The sequence below is a fragment of the Cannabis sativa genome, chromosome 4, assembly GCF_029168945.1.
Source record: "Cannabis sativa cultivar Pink pepper isolate KNU-18-1 chromosome 4, ASM2916894v1, whole genome shotgun sequence".
NCBI classification, from domain to species: Eukaryota; Viridiplantae; Streptophyta; class Magnoliopsida; order Rosales; family Cannabaceae; genus Cannabis; species Cannabis sativa.
The window spans coordinates 66,402,254-66,420,228 of NC_083604.1; the positions used below are offsets into that span (position 1 = coordinate 66,402,254).

Consider the following 17,975-nt stretch of genomic DNA (forward strand, 5'->3'; position numbering starts at 1 on the left):
GTTATTCGTGTTCTTTGATTTGTTAGTTAAGTCTACTTTTAGGTCAGGGTGATACGTACATTTTGGGAACACGGTAGTGCAATTGAGTGGGAGAGCGCTAACATAAACATGGAATCTATAGCTTCTATCTGGGCGAATAGTAAGTAAAGGATGATCTCCTTCGAGCTTGACCAAACGAAAATAAATGGAGGAGATCTCATTTCACATAAGCTGAAATATCATTTATACGGGGTTAAGTGTTTTAAGGATTAAAATACATTGTAGGGTGTAACGGTAATCTAATCCCTTTACAGTGTAGATCATTCATATAGAGGATCATTGATCAAATTAGGATTAATGGATAACTAATGATGTGTCTATATGGTGGAACGTATAGAGCATTCTATATACTGAGAGTGCAATTCTAAGTTCTATGCGTGGATTCAACGAAGAATTAATAAGTTAGTGAATTTTAGTAATAAATTCTTGATCTACTTATTGGAAGCTCAGTTATATAGACCCATGGTCCCCGCACTAGTTGAGATAATATTGCTTGTAAGACTCATATAATTGGTTTTGATTAATCAATTATAATTCTCAATTTAGACTATGTCTATTTGTGAATTTTTCACTAAGTAAGGGCGAAATTGTAAAGAAAGAGTTTTAGGGGCATATTTGTTAATTATGATACTTTGTATGGTTCAATTAATAAATATGATAAATGACAATATTATTTAATAATTATTTATAGTTATTAAATAGTTAGAATTGGCATTTAAATTGTTGAATTTGAAAATTGGCGTTTTTGAGAAAATCGTATGCGTAAAAGATAAAAGCTATAAAAAATTGCAAAAAGTGAGGCCCAAATCCACTATGTAGGGCCGACCACTTTTGTAGGGAATTTAAACTGATATTTTCATTATTTTAATGCCAAATAATTCAAACCTAACCCTAGTGGAATGCTATAAATAGATAGTGAAGGCTTTAGAAAATTTACACTTAAATTTTCTATTTTTCCTTGAGAGAAAAACCTGAGCCTTTCTCTCTCCCTATCTTTAGTCGCCACTTCTTCTTTCTCTTCCCTCTTGAATTTCGAAATCCTTAGTGTGAGAGTAGTGCCCACACACAAGAAGTGATACCTCAACCATAGTGAGGAAGATCGTGAAGAAAGACTTTCGACGAAGGAGTTTCGGCACCAAAGATTCGAGAGAAAGAGATCCGTGTTCGGATATTGATAATGCTCTGCTACAGAAAGGAATCAAGGGCTAGATATCTGAACGGAAGGAGTCATTATATTCCGCTGCACCCAATGTAAGGTGTCCTAAACTTTATATGTGTTTATTTCATCATTTTAGAAAGTACATATTTAGGGTGTTAATCAACATACTTGTGAGTAGATCTAAGATCCTGGTAAAATAATTTCAAGCACTTGCAAGAATTGACTTAATTTGTTCACAACATAGGCAATATCAGGCCTCTTGTGACACAAATATTGAAGTGCTCAAACTATGCTCCTGTATAGTGTTGGATTTTCCATTTGCTTACCATCAGTGAGCGACATAGGCTTGCCAATAGTCATTGGAGTTGGACAGATCTTTAACTTAGTCATGTTGACTCTCTTTAGAACATCTTCAATGTATCTTGTTTGTGTCAGGTAGAGGCTTGAAGCATCACGATAGGCCTCAATGCCAAGAAAGTATTGTAATGGTCCAATATCTTTCAAGGTGAACTTCCTGTTTAGCTCAGTAATGAAGCTTTGCAACTTACTTCTATCATTCCCAGTAATAATAATATCATCAACATAGATTAAGGCAAGTATGATTACATTTTCATTTCTGTAGAAGAATAATGAATTATCAGCTTTAGAATTGTGGAACTTCCAGTCAGTCAAAGTCTCTTTTAGTTTGTCAAACCAAGCTCTTGGAGCTTGTTTTAAACCATAGATTGATTTTTGCAACTTGCAAACAAAGTTTTCCTTCCCTTTTTCTTCAAAGCCTTGAGGTTATGCCATGTAAACCTCTTCTTCTAACTCTCTATTTAAGAAAGCATTTTAATATCAAGTTGCCTTATCTCCAAACCTTTAGAGACAGTAATGGTGAGTACAATTCGCACGGTTCTTTGCCTTGATGACAGGGTTGAAAGTCTCACCATAAACAATTCTAGGCCTTTGATGGAATCCCTTTGCCACAAACCTTGCTTTGAGTCGATTGACAGTACCATCAGCATTCAACTTAATTCTATAAACCCATTTATTGCCAATTAAGTTGTATGCATCCGAGGGTGGTACAAGAATCCATGTTCTTTTAGCTTTGAGAGCATAGAATTCCACATTCATAGTTTTGAACCAACCAGGATGTTTGATAGCTTCAACAACACTAACCGGTTCAGTAATGGTGGATTCGGATTGCATTTGACTTACAAAAGTTCGAGGCTTGAATATACCAACTTTACCTCTTGTGATCATAGGATGTGAAGGTACGGGAACAAGAGGTTCAGCAGGTGTTTTGGGACAGGTGGAGCAGCAGCAGTAAGCTCAACAAAATTTGCTGAAAGTTGCAATTGCAGGTTATGTTCATGTTGCAGGTCATGTTGTTGTTGGTTATTTTCCCTATCAGACTCGAAACAAATGTAAATGGGTGAGTCATAGTTAAGCAATCGGAGAATGAACTCGAAGGCCGCTAAGATGTTGCGGGGAGAGACCTCAGGTGATGTATCAGCAGGGGAAGAAGATAAGGCACCTGGTGAGGGCAAAAGGGAATTAACAGGAAGTGTAGACCATGACGTGGAGTGAATGATAACAGGTGGTGGTGTGTTGTAATTGTTCAAAAAATTGGTTTTGAAAGGAAATTCCAATTCATTAAACAATATAAATATATATATATATATATATATATTTATTGAGTAGATATATATTAAAATTAGAAAGAGATGTTCAATCTTGGTTCCAAAAAAATATGAGTTATTGATAATTTTATCTCAAATTCGGTTAAGTTATATATAACTTTGAGATATTTTAAGTTGCATCCTCCGAAGGGGTGGTGCATCAATTTTTTTTTTTTTTTTTTTTTGATAGTTTTAATATTAATTTTTATATTTGACAAGATACGTTGTATTTATTTAAAATATTATGTAAATTTTCGAGAAATTAAAAAAAATTAACGTGTCGAAGATAAAGTTCAAATATTTATTGTACACGTACTTCTTTTATTTTAAACGTGTCTAAAATAGAATATTTGAGCTATGCTTTATTTATTGTAAATTATTTCAAATTTTTCAAAAATTTTACAACTTAAAATACTTTAAATAACTACAATATATATCATTATTATATAATAAATTGAATTTGCAACTATTTATATATCAAAAAATACAAAAGGGGAATACACTTCTTTTTAAAGAGTGCACCGTGAAAACACTCAATAACTTCATAATCAATTTTCAATTTCAATGTTCATGGAAGACATTTAAAATAGTTAGGGATGTATTTTTTTAAAGAAAAAAATGTTAAGAATATTTCCAACACTCAACGACAGAGTTAGAGGTAGGTGGTTTTAGTACATGTGAAAAATAAAAAAGACACTCTTATGCTAATTCTATATAAATATATGAGTCATATATAAATGATTATTGAATAATTACATTAAAAATATAATTAGATGATTTTTTTTTTTATAACATGCTATAACATATTGCTAATCGGTAAAAATTTATAAATTTAGACTTAAATTAATTATAATAAACTGTATATTTAAAATATTTGATAAGATCTTGACCTTTATAACTATTAATATTTAAGAATTATTACATAGAAAATATAAATTGACACTTTATTTACAAAAATACCTCTATAAGGTGCGTAATAACATTTATACCTTTTATATGATTTTAAATTTTTAATTACTAAAATACCACTTACACTATCACTTACACAATCAGACAATGGTTGCTGCGTAGTTGCGCGGTGGTTGCATCAGACGATGGTTGCAGGGTGGTTGGCCGAAGGTTGCATCAAACGAAGGTTTCAATCAAATGAAAGTTTCTGGGTGGTTGCATTAGACGGAGGTTTCAATCTGACGAAATAACTATTAGCAAAATGTTTATGCAACTGTAATGCAACTGTAATGAAATTATTGTGAAACATTAAAAATCAGAACAGTGTTTATTACATACGTAACTCTATCTACATGTCTCTTTATGATTTGATATGAACAAATTTACCATTAGAAATTTGGAAAACAACAAAAATACACTAGGATAAATATTTTACTGTAGTATTGATGTAATTTTTTTTAGATTATACTTGAGTTGGATTGTTTGGGAACCTGCATCAACTTTTCGAGATCCGTCTTTCATGGATTTAAAAATTGAAGTCGGGATATTAGTTTTATGCAATTAAACTGGATTTTTGGTTGAATTTTAATTTTGTAGTAGTTTTTCTGCACTTTTTTTTTTCATAAATTCAAAACAATCCTTGTTTTGATTGATTTTGGTCGTCTTCTCAGCTAAAGTTGCTAGAATAAATGGTGGTTCTCTTTCTCGTTGAATTTTTGTTTCAGTTGCGTTGGGTTGCTGCATGGTTGCGCGATAATTGCCTAGATAGCATGGATCCTGGGTTAAAAGTGTATGTAAGTGGTATTTGTGTAATTATTTTTATTTGTGCTGTATATTTATTTATATAGCCAACTGAAAGTATTTTTGTAATATTGTTACTTTTTTTAGTTAGAATTGAAAAAAAAACCCTAATATTTATAAATGTTTTTTTTTTATTTTTATTAATAAAAAAATTAAATTAAATTAAATTATAGCTAATTTATAAATATTTTTCGTTATCATTTAAATTAATTTTAATTATTTAATAATAATCTAAGACTAAAAATAAATATTTAATATAAATATTAAAATATTTACCATATATATACATGTGAAAATTGAATACAAAATAAATTTAAATAACAAAAGTTATTTTTTTAACAACAATAAGAGAGGTGTTTTTTGTTTTTGTTTTTGTTGTTTTCACATAAAAGATTAAGAGAGGTTTTTGATAAGAAATATAACCCTTCACCTATGTTAGTGGTGACTTTTATCATCTTTTCTAGAAGGAAAAAGAAAGTCCTACGCCCGAAAGAGTTTGATCCAAATTCACTTTGAAAAAAAATAATAACTTCTAAATTTCAACCATTGAAAGTATCTTTTGTCATTATACATAAACACAACAACATAAGCCAATTCAAAAAAAAAAAAAAAGAAAAGGCAATGGGGATGCCAATATTAGCTGATAATTAGAGTTAGGTGAAAAACAAATGATGTGAGGGAGGAAGAATGTGCCAACTTAGGAAATAGACCCTTTAACTAACCTATGTTAAAACTACCCAAAAGGTTTCAGTTTTCATTTTCAATTTAATTTCTTATTAGCGGTTTAATAGTATTGAATCCAAATTAACCTCATTACATAAACCCAAAATTTGATTTTTGCCTCCAAATTATGATATATATATATATATTATTGTATTTTTGAAATTTTCCAATGGTTAAAAATAATTCATAAACTATTCACAAAATTATAAAATAATCATTTTGTCAAGTTTTATTGCAGGTGACAAACAAAATGGACAAAATTGTTTAAGTTTTATTGTCATATCACTACTATGTGTGTAATTAATTTTATTTAAAAAAAATTTAAAGGTTTAATTTCGTTTTACTTAATTTTTCTAATTATTAATTGATTTTTTTCTCAATAAATCATGATATTTTATTAATGACAATTAAGTAAAATAATAACATACAATCCAATCAGAGATCTCTCCTGTTAGAAACACGATCAGGATTAGAATTAGAAAAACGAGTCAAATAATCAACCGCTTAATTTCCAGATCGTTTGACAAAAAAACTAAAATAAAATCAAATGAAAAATATTGTAGCAGCACAATTAACCTTAAGAACACCTATATTGTTCATCCACCAATCAGAAGATACAACAGTAGAAACTGTTGCAGTAATTTCATTCAACCTCGTAGCTTAATCACTCAATTATTGGTTAAGGTATATTACTGCACTGCTAACAACCTTCTCAGTCGTAGAAAACTTGTTATTCCCAGCCACTAACAATGATTTGATGGCGAGTCATTGAAGAACAAAGAAGAACCAACAACGAAATTAAATAAAATAAAATCATGTCACACAGACAAGACTAAAACACTCAAAATTGTATCACATATACAAAATTAATCACAATAACAAAATCAAAATTGTAGTAGCAAAATACAATCCCGACCAAGCCGTATCTAAGCCTTAAAAAAGCTAGCTGGTCAAAAAAAGAAAAAAAGACAACATTTAAAAGCTATAAATTGATATAAAATTTAAAAGGGATCATTAATTGATTTTTTAATTTATTGATTTTTTAGAAAGTACTTATTTTTATTTTAAGTTACACACATAGCATTGATATAATAATATTATAAATATCCACATTATTATTTTGTTTATCACGTGTGACAAACTTGACAAAAGAATTAATTTATAACAATGTGAATAGTTTAGAGACTATATATAACACACATGGGTATAATAATAAATAGGTGATGAGGGCGAAAATTCTAAATATCATTCATATAAACATGGTTTTTGTCGGGGATAATTGATTTACACATACCCAATCCCAAACCGACAAACTCTTATTTAAAAGAAAAAATGGTTAACATATAAATAAAGGTAATTTACAGCTAAACTTTCTCGACTTGTAAGTTTGGTACGATCTAATCTTCATATTGGAAAAATTATAGCTAGCTAAAGTCCCCAACTTCTACAATCGTTTTGGTCAGCACTCATTCCATTAGTTTTTGACTGTTAAGTGCCAAATAAACTTGTACACACAAGTGTACGCATGGGGAAATTTTATTGGGCACCTGATATTGATAATTAAAAAAAATAAAAAAATAATTTAAAAATATGAAATATAAATAAAAATTAAAAATAAATTAAAATGTTAAAAAGAAAATAAATAATTTTTTTCTATTTTTTTTCATCTTTCTTCCTTCCTGTTCTCAGTAGGGCTGTACAAAAAAATTTGTAAACCGCCTAAACCGAATAACCCGCCCAAACCGAACCGAAAAAATCGATAAAAATTACAAACCGAAATAACCCGAAAAAATTACAAACCGCCCAATCTGTTAATTGGGCGGGTTGAAAATAGGTCCAACCCGCCCAATTAAACCGACCAACCCGACCAACCCGATTTTGCACTTTTATTTTTTTTTTAAACTTTTTAGTTTTTATTATATATAATATAAATGATTAAATATATAATAATATAAAGTTATATACTTAATTATTAGTTTTAAAGTCATATATATGGTATTGTACTTTGGTGGAATGTGATATTTTTAATTTATTTTTAAAATTTTTGTTAATTTTGACTTTAAAACTAAAAAAAAAATAAAAATAATTGGCCGGTTTGGGCGGGTTAACCCGACCAAACCGCCCAAACCGTTGGTCGATTTAAAGAATTTTTTTTTTTTAAATTGGGCGGGTTGCACTTAAATTTTAGCAACCCGAACTTTAGATTGGGTTAGAAAATATATAGGATAAACCGACCAAACCGACCGATGTACAACCCTAGTTCTCAGGCCCGACCCTAATGGTGTGCAGGCAGACCTACTGCACAGGGCCCACGTAAGAAAAGGGCCCAATTTTGTTAATTTTTTTTTTTTAAAAAAAACTGACTTGGTCAGCATTCCAATTTCCAATTCGTTGGTCTTATCTCTCTCCATCTTCTCCCTCCCAACAAAACCTCATTAATTTTTAACATTTTTAAATATATTTTTTTATTTTTTTATAAACCAATTATTAGTCAATTAATTACCAAATTTCTTAGTTTCTAGTAAACTAACGGTATTAAATTTATTAATACCATTTAATTTATTTTTTTAAAACTTTTTATATTCATCTACATGACTATATATATATATCCCATTTTAAGCTTTTCATCAACATCAAAAATCAAAATTATTTATGAGAATTGAGAAGAAAGATATTAGATATATTTTGCTATCATCTATATTTCTAGTTTTCTTTTTTTATATATATAAAAAAAATAAAAGAATTGGAGAATAATATCATTCATTGGAATTTTCTGAGGCAAATTTATCAACGGTTAATAGAAGGCTTAATGGATTAGCATCAAATAGCGATTGAAAATGAGATTTTGGAGACGATAAAATATGAAGAGTTGGTTGATGAATTTACTTCAAAAAGCGTTCAAAGGATGGCCCTTTTTAAATAGAATGTTGATATTGGCTTGAAGTTGTATTGGAATTAATAACAATTTTAATAAAATTGTTTGAATTTTTAAGTGCTTAATTATGTAAAATATACTTTCGTAATTTGATAATATTTAAAAATAATATTTGCAAATTATAATTTTTTTGTTAGGGGCCTATTTTTTAAAATTAGAACAGGGCCTCCAAAATATTTGAGACGGCCCTGCCTGTTCTTCATAACCAGCCACCACCATCACCGCAGCTACCACCATTACTCCACTTGGATCCAAAAATAAAAAAGTAAAAACAAAAAACAAAAAACAAAATCACCACAGCCACCACCACCCCCTTAAAGTAGATCACCATTACCACAAATCAGATCTAACCCGATTCAAACATCCACCATAAATTCTAAACATCAAAACCTAAACCAATATCACAAACAAAATCAAAACCACAAACACAATCTAAACTCAATATCACAAATAAAAATAATAAATCAATAGAAAATGAGAGAGAGGTCAACTTACCCGAGTTACTGAAACGAGACAAAGGAGAATCGAGAAAGAGGGAAAGAGAGTAAACAAGAGAGAGGGAGAGAAGCAGATCTATGGTTTTAAGGGGTTGGAATCGCGATTCCAAAGTCCGTTTGGACCACTGTTTGTCGGGTTTTGGTTGTCAGAATCTAGACATGTGTGTGTGTGTGTGTGAGAGAGAGAGAGAGAGAGAGAGAGAGAGAGAGAGAGAGAGAGAGAGAGAGAGAGACCATGGATTGATAGGGAGAAAAAAAAATAGGGGTCGATGTACTGGTTTTGGGGTTCAGGAGAAAGAAGAAGAAGAAGGAGAGAACAAGGAGGAAGAAGAAGGAGAGGAGAAAGAATTATGGTTCTGGTTTTGGTATTGGTATTGGGGTCGAATCCCAGCCTAGGTGATCGGCCGTGCGCTTGGCCATCCCCGGGCCTTCCGCCTGCACTGAGAGAGAGGAACAAAGAGAGAGGGGAGGCACTTGGGATGGATGAAGAGCGAAGGTTTTATTTTTTCAATTCAAAAGAAGAAGAAGAAAAGAAAAAGGAAAATTTTAATTTATTTTTTAAATATTTTTTATTTTTATATTTTTAAATTATTTTTTTTAATTATTAATATTATGTGGCCTAATAAAATTTCGCCACGTGTATCTTTGTGTACACACTGATAAGTTTATTTGGCACTTAATAACTAAAAATTAATAGAAGAAATGCTAACTAAAATAATTGTAAAAATTAAGAACTTTAACTATAATTTTTCGAACATGAAAGTTTTATCGTACCAAACTTAAAAATGTAAGGAATTTAGTCACAAAATACCCTACATACATTATCACTCTATAATTAAGTTTAAGATCAAATGTATCTAAACTTTTTTAGCCATATATTTATTTGTCAATAAATAAAATAAAGTGAATGACCAACATAATAATTGGTAGATCAAAGAAAATAGAAGAGCTCACTCGAGTTTTAGTTAGAAAATGTTCAAATGCATGTGGGTACAGCAAAGATGACTTTAACTCAAAATAATTAACACCACACTTTCTCTTCTTACAACTTTGTAGTTTGTATCATAAATAAATGAATAAATAAGGAAATGAAAAATAAATAAATAAATAATAATTCCTCTCATTCTATCAGCAAAAAAATCAAATCTTAATCTATCAACTTTGCAAAAGTTGAGCTCTTTTTTCCCCTTTTAATGATCGAACCCACGGGCCACGAATGAATGTAAAAAAAATATATGTTTCTCAGAAAAAACAGTAATAATATTCCATACTATTGGGTTTTGGGGTATGCTGCTCATTTCAATAAAATTGTAATTTTTTATAATTAATTTTTTTTAAAAAATAAACAATTTAATTAAAGAATTTTTTATTTTTATACTTTAAAATATTTTTTGTTTTATTTTTACAAAATTCTACACAAATTTTTTTATAGTAATTAACGAAACAATTTAAATCGCAATTAAAATTCTTATAACAATTTCATAAAAAATATCGGAGAAACTACTGAAACAACTAAAATTGTAAATTTAAAAAAAAAATTAAAAAATAATTATCGTTTAATTAACTAAAATTGAGAAGAAATTTCGTAGCATCTAAAATTGAAAAAATAGTAGCAAAGAAAATTGGATTAAAAAAAATAATTAAAAAAGTGTGAGAAATGAGTCAACGACACTTTGGACTTATATAGCCATCCTTCTGTATCTCCTTGGGTTCTCTTTGTTCTCACCCAACCCACCACACCCCAAAACAGTTTTTTTTTTTCAATTTCATTTCTTTCTTCTTCTTCGTCCTTCCCAGATGAGCCAATTGTACCACTTGAAATTCCCTTTCTACCCTTTCCTTCTCCACCACCGCTTTCCCCACGCGCCGTCGCTCCTGCCGTCGAATCTATGTATAGCAAGATTCCGATTATAGGGTTTCTTTGCTCTGGATTGATCCTCGGAGCTGGATAAATGCTGCTGTTCCCGGGAATTCTAGGGTTCCATGCCCTCCTCTTCTTCTCTGTCTTGCTCGCCTTTTCTTTAATTCGGCGCAAGTGGAGGAATGCCGCCGCTAAGGAGGAGGAGGTGTTGCGCCTTCTCGCTATGGCGTCGGAGGAGTCCGCCATGGCTGAGGTCGAAGCTAGAGCTTTCTGCGATCCAGTTGTTGTTTCTATGCCTCATCAATGCGTTGTCTGTTATTGTCCTACCACCATGCGATGCTCTCAGTGCAAGTCTGTCAGATACTGGTTAGTTCTTCTTCTATTTCTAAATTCTCTTCAATTTAAGGATCAATCTTTGGAACCAACTGTATATTTATGTGTATACGCATATATGTTTATATTAATTCCATGATAGAAAATTTATGGCTGAGGAATTTGAACGGAGAAACAACTTTCACCTTTATCATTATGTTTTCTTTTAATTGATTTTCAAGCTAGTGAAAAAAAATGCAATTGAAATATTGGGAGGAAAGGACATTCGTATCTCAATTATAGATTCATGTGATATTGAAGGGTTTACTGATGATGTGATAAAAAAGATAGCTTTCTGTCTTTGTAATGATTACAATTGTGGGGTTCAGAAAATAGAGGGCTTTGTAAGAGTTCAGGAGTGAACTTTTTTGGCCGTTTATTTCAAAAGTGCTGAGCTGTTTCTTTTCCTACTTATATAATATAAAGTTTTTATTCAAAACACTGACATCTCATGATTCAGTATGTTAGTATGTGACAATTATGTCAAATGGATTCAACTTACATGTATTTCCGATTCAAAGTTTTGATTTTTGTGATGATGATTGGATAAATTCTTCTGTGAAAGAAAATGCAGTTTTCGATTCAATTTGATAAATACTGTTTATTTGGTTACATAGTTTGGGAGTCCCCTTTTATTCTATTTGGGTACATGTTTATTAGGAGAAGAAATTGTTATGTTTTGATGCTGAGACTCAACTATGTTGTCACGGACATGTGATCTGATCCAGAAGTTGTTTGATGATTACTTTTGTGCTCTTTCATAAATTTTTCATTCTCACTTTTCCTACCCTGTGTTTGTTATTATTTATTTATTTATTTTAGTTTTTCACTTCTATATCTTGTTTTTAGTTCTGGTAAGTGTCAAATCATTCATTGGAGACAAGGTCACAAGGATGAGTGTCGTCCCCCAATTTCTGTAATGCATTTCGAAGATAAGAGTGACCTTTGTGGGGAACTTGACTCTTTTCATGGTAATGATATTTGAGAGAATAATAATCTGTACTATTTTCTTAAAAGCAATATGATGGTTATACTAAATGTAAGTTTTTATGCAGGAACTGAAACTGGCCACGCTGCTTGTGCTGATGGTGAACCCTTAATTAATATTTCTGATTCTGTAACTTATGACAGAGTGGAGAAACCTCTTTTTAATAGTAATAGCTCTGATCTCCTTGGCACTAATGCCAAAGTTAAAGATATGGATGTTACAAATTCATCTCGCTCAAGTTCTGTTAGCTCGGCAACTTCTGCTGATTCCATATCATGCACAAACAAAGTAAGTAAGATGGATTCTAGTCGTGGTGATGGGAAGATGAAGTCTTCTTTGCAACTAAACAAAGATAAGACAGCTAAACATGAAAATGTTCAGCCTGCAATTAATTTAAGCAGTAAGAAGCTGACAGAGGGAACCCCTTCAGTAGAAAAGTTAACTAAAGATACTGCTAAGTCTAGGAGATCAGTATCTAAAGATACTGACCATTCTTTGTCATCAGTTGCTTCTGCTGGTCATCCATCTTCAAGCACTGGTGAGCATTTTGCTTCCAATTCTATATCCACAAAGGGTGACGGTTTTCATGCTCTGCCAGTTAAAAGTACCAGTTTCCCAACTTTACCACAAAATGCTCGTACTGGTTTGAAAAGTTCCATGCTGAAAGTTGTACAGCAGTTTAGAGCATCTAAACAGACGAAATGCAATACATCTACCCCTGGGACTGAGATTGCTGGAAAGCATAAGGTTATTTATCATTTTATTGTTTTAAGATGTGATTTTTTTTTTTATCTTTGCAAATTCCTGCTTGTAAGATTTTGGCATTAATTTAGTTGCTGTTGTTGTTTACTCAGCTAATCTTTCCATATGATTTGTTCGTGAAACTATACACTGATGACATGATGATTCTTCGTCCATTTGGTCTTACAAATTGTGGAAACAGGTAATGTAGAGATTTCGACTTCAAAATTAACTTATAGCCTTTTTTTTTATTATTATTTTCAATGTGTAGGATATACATTTAATGTAATACATCTTCAATGCTTAGTAATTACAACTCTTCAAGTAGCTTTTGTTATCTGTATTCATATGACTTATTACCTTTCATCTTCTATTTTTTGTTTTTGACATTGATTTAAGTTCGGTTAAGTTGCAATCTGTCAATATTTAAAAAATTTGGTGTCCAAGGTTTTTGATTGTCGCATATTGAACTACTAGTACACTTCAAATTTACACATACGACAGTTACATCTAAAGAGGATGTCTTTTTTCTGGTGCCACACTTGCTTTCAGCTGCAAATATTTCTAGTTAATGATTAATAAGTAATCATAATTGCTGGCCATTTTCCTCTGTCAATACACTCGTTTTAGCTAATAATATGACAATCTCTACATTTATACAGCTGCTATGCCAATGCCGTGCTCCAGTGCTTGGCATATACTCGGCCACTTACTTCATATTTTCTTCAAGGACTCCACTCCAAAACCTGTAAGTTCCCTTTCTTGGCTTCTACTTGGCTTGCATTTCCTTTTATTTTAAAACGAATAAAGGATCACACACTTGACAGATACTGTAGTTATTTCTTTTATTTTACATGTTCTTCTGTTGTGTACAGGTGGAAAGAAGGACTGGTGTTTTATTTGTGAATTTCAGCATCTTATTTATAAGGCAAGGGAAGGGAATTCCCCACTGTCTCCAATTGGGATATTATCCAAAATAAATAAAATTGGAAGTCATCTTGGTCATGGTAGGGAAGAAGATGCCCATGAATTTTTAAGGTGAGCCAGATAAAACTCAAAAGACCAAATGTATTCAGTTACATAGTTATTTCTGCCCCTCAAATGCGTATCAAGTAATAAGTTACTAAGATTGCAGGTATGCTGTTGATACAATGCAATCTGTTTTCCTCAACAATGCTGATGCCACAGGTTCTTTGGCTGAAGAAACGACACTAGTAGGAATGACCTTTGGTGGTTATCTTCGATCTAAGGTTGTTTCTGACTCTGATAGTTCAGGAAGTTCTGAATTTTTGAAGTATCATTTCACTTGTTGCCCTCTAAATTTGATATATGTGTGTATATATATATTGGAATCTTATCATTTTAATTTGCAGATCAAGTGTATGAGGTGCCTAGGAAAATCAGAACTTTGTGAGCGGATGATGGACCTCACAGTAGAAATAGATGGCGAAATTGGAAATCTTGAAGAGGCTCTTTCTCAATTTACAGCCACAGAAACATTGGATCGAGATAATAAGTATTTTTGCAGCAGGTTGGTTAATGTGATTGTTATCATTCTGCATCTAATTTTGTTATCATGATGTGAGCATAACGAATGAAAGTTTTACTTGTAATTTGACCTTTAGGCAAAAAATTCCAACTCAATGTAGAGTTTAAGTTGCTTTCCTTTATTTCTTATTTTAAGTTTATTGATATTTTCTTTTTTGTTTTTATAAAGATGTAAATCTTATGAGAAAGCCAGAAAGAAGTTGACAGTTCTGGAGGCACCAAATATTCTTACAATCGTGCTGAAACGATTTAAGGTATTTTAATAATGACATGGCCCTTCTTTGACCTTATGACATTCACATATTTTTGGATGCTTAGTTTATTTAATTGTGGTGAATTGCAGTCTGGTAACTTTGAGAAATTGAGCAAGTCCGTTCAGTTTCCTGAGGAGCTTGACATGACCCCATATATGAGCAGATCAAGCGTTGTATCTCCTCTGTACAGTCTTTATGCTGTGGTCGTTCACTTGGATACCATGAATGCTGCTTTTTCGGGTCACTATGTGTGTTATGTAAAGAATACTCGGGGAGAGTGGTTCAGGATTGATGACAGCACAGTATGTTCCTTATTTCATGCTCTTTCCTTTGTTTACACGTCTTTTTTCCCTTTACCGAGCTTCTATCTGCATGAGATACTATTTCGAAATTTAATTGGTAATACGAAATGATATTTTAGGTAGTACCCGTGGAGCTGGAGAGGGTCTTATCAGAAGGGGCTTACATGCTTCTTTATGAAAGGTAATACCTTTCTACACTTGCTCTTTGAGCTTCTAAGTTTTCATGCCATCACGGACACCTTAATATTTTGATGTTCAGGCACTCTCCGCGCCCCCCAGCCCTACTGGGAAGCAATATGGTCAATGGTGGTAAGTTTAAGAGAAGGAACTTGGAAGCAGTTCCTTCCAGCACTGGCAAATTGAAGTCAAGATCCAATCCCATAGTGATGGATGCTGCTGCCACACAAACTAAGTTCAGTAAAATTGCTAATCCAGATAGCTCAGATCCATATGATTGGAGAGCAAACCTAACCCCCAGATTTCGAAGAGTGGATTCATCAAGTGAAAATTCATCTATTTTAAGTTGCTCAGATGCAAGTTCTTCCAGCACTGTCAGCACCAAGGACTCTGGCAGTACAGATGACTTCTCCGTATACATATTTGGAAAAGAAGGAAGTGGCTTTTACAGACCATATGAACAGTCACCGGGTGGCGTGGCATCATCATCATCTTCTTATTCAGACTTTGAGACAGACTCAAATTGCGGAAATGGTGTATGGAGGAGGTTGCCTACCCAAGGGAGCAGTTGGGACAGCGAAAGGGAAGGGAACTCCACAATTTTGCATACTGACACTAATAAACACCGAAGAAAATCAACCAGCCAATTTGATAGTAGGAGTAGCAGTAGGGAAACCGAGTTCGAACATGTTTCATGGGCAAACCCTTTCGATGTTAGAGCCGGTGTATCATTACGAAGAGTAAATGGAGAAAGATCAGCTCAAACATTTTATGAGGTTTGAGCTGAAATGTAACTAGTCTTTAAGATTATTATTATTCTTGATTTATGTTGTCTTGGTATATATATTAGCAGCCTATAGCGCCCACTACTCCATTGTGCGGCCTGCATTCTTTATTTTCAACAAACAAATCAAATCACTAAAATCTACCCCGTTGCCACTCCTTAGTGCATAGAATCAACGAGAGGGAAACGCTTTTAATGTAAATAAGATATTATGGGAAAATAAATGTTATTTTTTATTTTGAAATATTTTTGTTTAAAAGTGTGTTTAGAAAGTAATTAACGTAACAATTTGAAAGAGGAAATTGAGTTCTGTTGTTTTCTCAAAGATTTTGGTTATGACACTAATAAATGCAACAATCCGAAGGAGGAATTGAGTTCCTCATATGAAGAAATAACCCATATCTAAATCGGTATGTGAAGGTCGATCAAAATCAAATGGTTCCCCATCAAAACAACGATGAGATTTATCTAATTCCACCCCTAGTGGAAGGACATTTGGAAGTCATTATTGGAGGACTTCACATAGCTGGAGATAAGGGAAAAGCCTGAGAAAGGTACGCTTGTACGCTCTAGTATGAGAAAAAAGAAGACTGGCCATGGAGGAGAGAACTCCCAAACATTCGTGCGAGGATGATACACTTGTATCGTTCAGTGAAGTAGATGCCACTCATGTTCATTATCTGCACAACCCTCTGGTTGTTGAAGTGCAAATAGCGAACTTCACCGTTGCACGGAGCATGATAGACAATGGTGCCTTATCGAACATCCTGTTCAAGTCAAACTATAAAAAGATGGGCCTCCAACTCAAGAATCTAGTTCCGTGCGTGCAATTGATTTATGGCTTCTCTGACCATATCATCGCACCCCTGGGAGTCGTTTGTCTCCCCCTTAATATGGGGAAGGCACCTACTAACACCACAATTATAGCACAGTTCTTAATTATAGATGTGCCAACAACCTTTAACGTCATGATTGGCTAACCAGCACTGTATGACCCAAAAGCAGTAACATCTATATACCACCTCTGTGTGAAGTTTCCTACCAGGAATGGGGTAGGGTGCATATAGGGGGATCAACAGATAACCCGCTAATGTTACAACATTACACTAACAAAGGCGAAAAAAGAAGATCAGTTCAGCCAAAGCTCCAAGGTCGAATAAACTGAGAATAAATAAGAATATGCCAAAGGCAGGGACAACGAGATGGATCCTTGCTTTGGGGACCCTAACACATGAATTAGGCTAGTGGAAACATTAGAAGAAGTACAGATCGACCCAACTATGCCGACTCGAATTATCAAGATAGGACGAGGTTGTTGTAAGAAATAAAATCTGCTTTAATTAAAATTCTGAGAGCAAACCTCGATGTATTTTCATGGTCACGTGATGACATGGTTGGAATCAGTCCATCCGTAATTTTTCACACACTAAATATAAACACTCAAAACTTCCGTCCAGTACAAAAAAAGAGGAGATTGTTAGACAAGGAAGGAGCACGAGCACTCAAAGAAGAGGAAGAAAAGCTCCAAGACAACAAGTTCATTATTGAGGCATTCTATCCCGTTTGGATTTCAAAGCTCCTTCTACTTCTAACAACCACACTAAACTCACTGGCATAGGGTTTTTATGGTTCTATGATTTTTCTACTTCTCTTCTTCTGTTACTCGAAAATAGGGTTAGAGTCCTAAGTATTTTTCTTATTTTCCTTTCCTGTTCTAACCCGAAAAACACCCAAAAAAAAGCTTACTCCTTTCTCAGTTCGAAACCAAGAAAAGCTTTTAGCCTAAAGCACTCGAACTTGAAAAAACCAACTCAAAAAACTCACTGCTCAAACTCACTAAAATCGTAACTGAAATCAAACAACATACACAAATACAATATTAGAAATAAAAGAGATAAGAGAATACAAACAATGATAATATAAGACAAAGAACACAACGGATATTGTGTCTATGCAATTGTGTTTATCTAAGGATATCGTGCTGATGATTTGTATTGTTATACATTCTAATTACACTAATTAAATTTATTTTTTATTTACCATGTAGCAATTTATGATGTTTGCTCATGATCAGATATAAAATAGAGATATAAAGATGCAATGCCAATGGTTATATATATTTTGGAGAAGATGCAAATTTTGATTACTTAACAACACTGTTAAAATTAAAATTTTATTTGAA

At 32.7% G+C, this 17,975-nt stretch overlaps 1 protein-coding gene across 1 annotated transcript; it reads left to right on the plus strand.

The window, feature by feature from the left end:
- Positions 1 to 10,478: 10,478 nt before the first annotated feature.
- LOC115713045 (ubiquitin carboxyl-terminal hydrolase 17) lies at positions 10,479 to 16,037 on the plus strand. Its single transcript, XM_030641521.2, has 12 exons — positions 10,479 to 10,993; positions 11,849 to 11,970; positions 12,055 to 12,734; positions 12,842 to 12,930; positions 13,391 to 13,476; positions 13,604 to 13,766; positions 13,864 to 13,978; positions 14,102 to 14,259; positions 14,446 to 14,530; positions 14,620 to 14,832; positions 14,952 to 15,013; positions 15,092 to 16,037. The coding sequence occupies exons 1-12, from the start codon at positions 10,719 to 10,721 to the stop codon at positions 15,789 to 15,791; spliced, it is 2,748 nt and encodes a 915-aa protein (XP_030497381.1). The 5' UTR covers positions 10,479 to 10,718; the 3' UTR covers positions 15,792 to 16,037.
- The last annotated feature ends 1,938 nt before the right edge of the window (positions 16,038 to 17,975 follow it).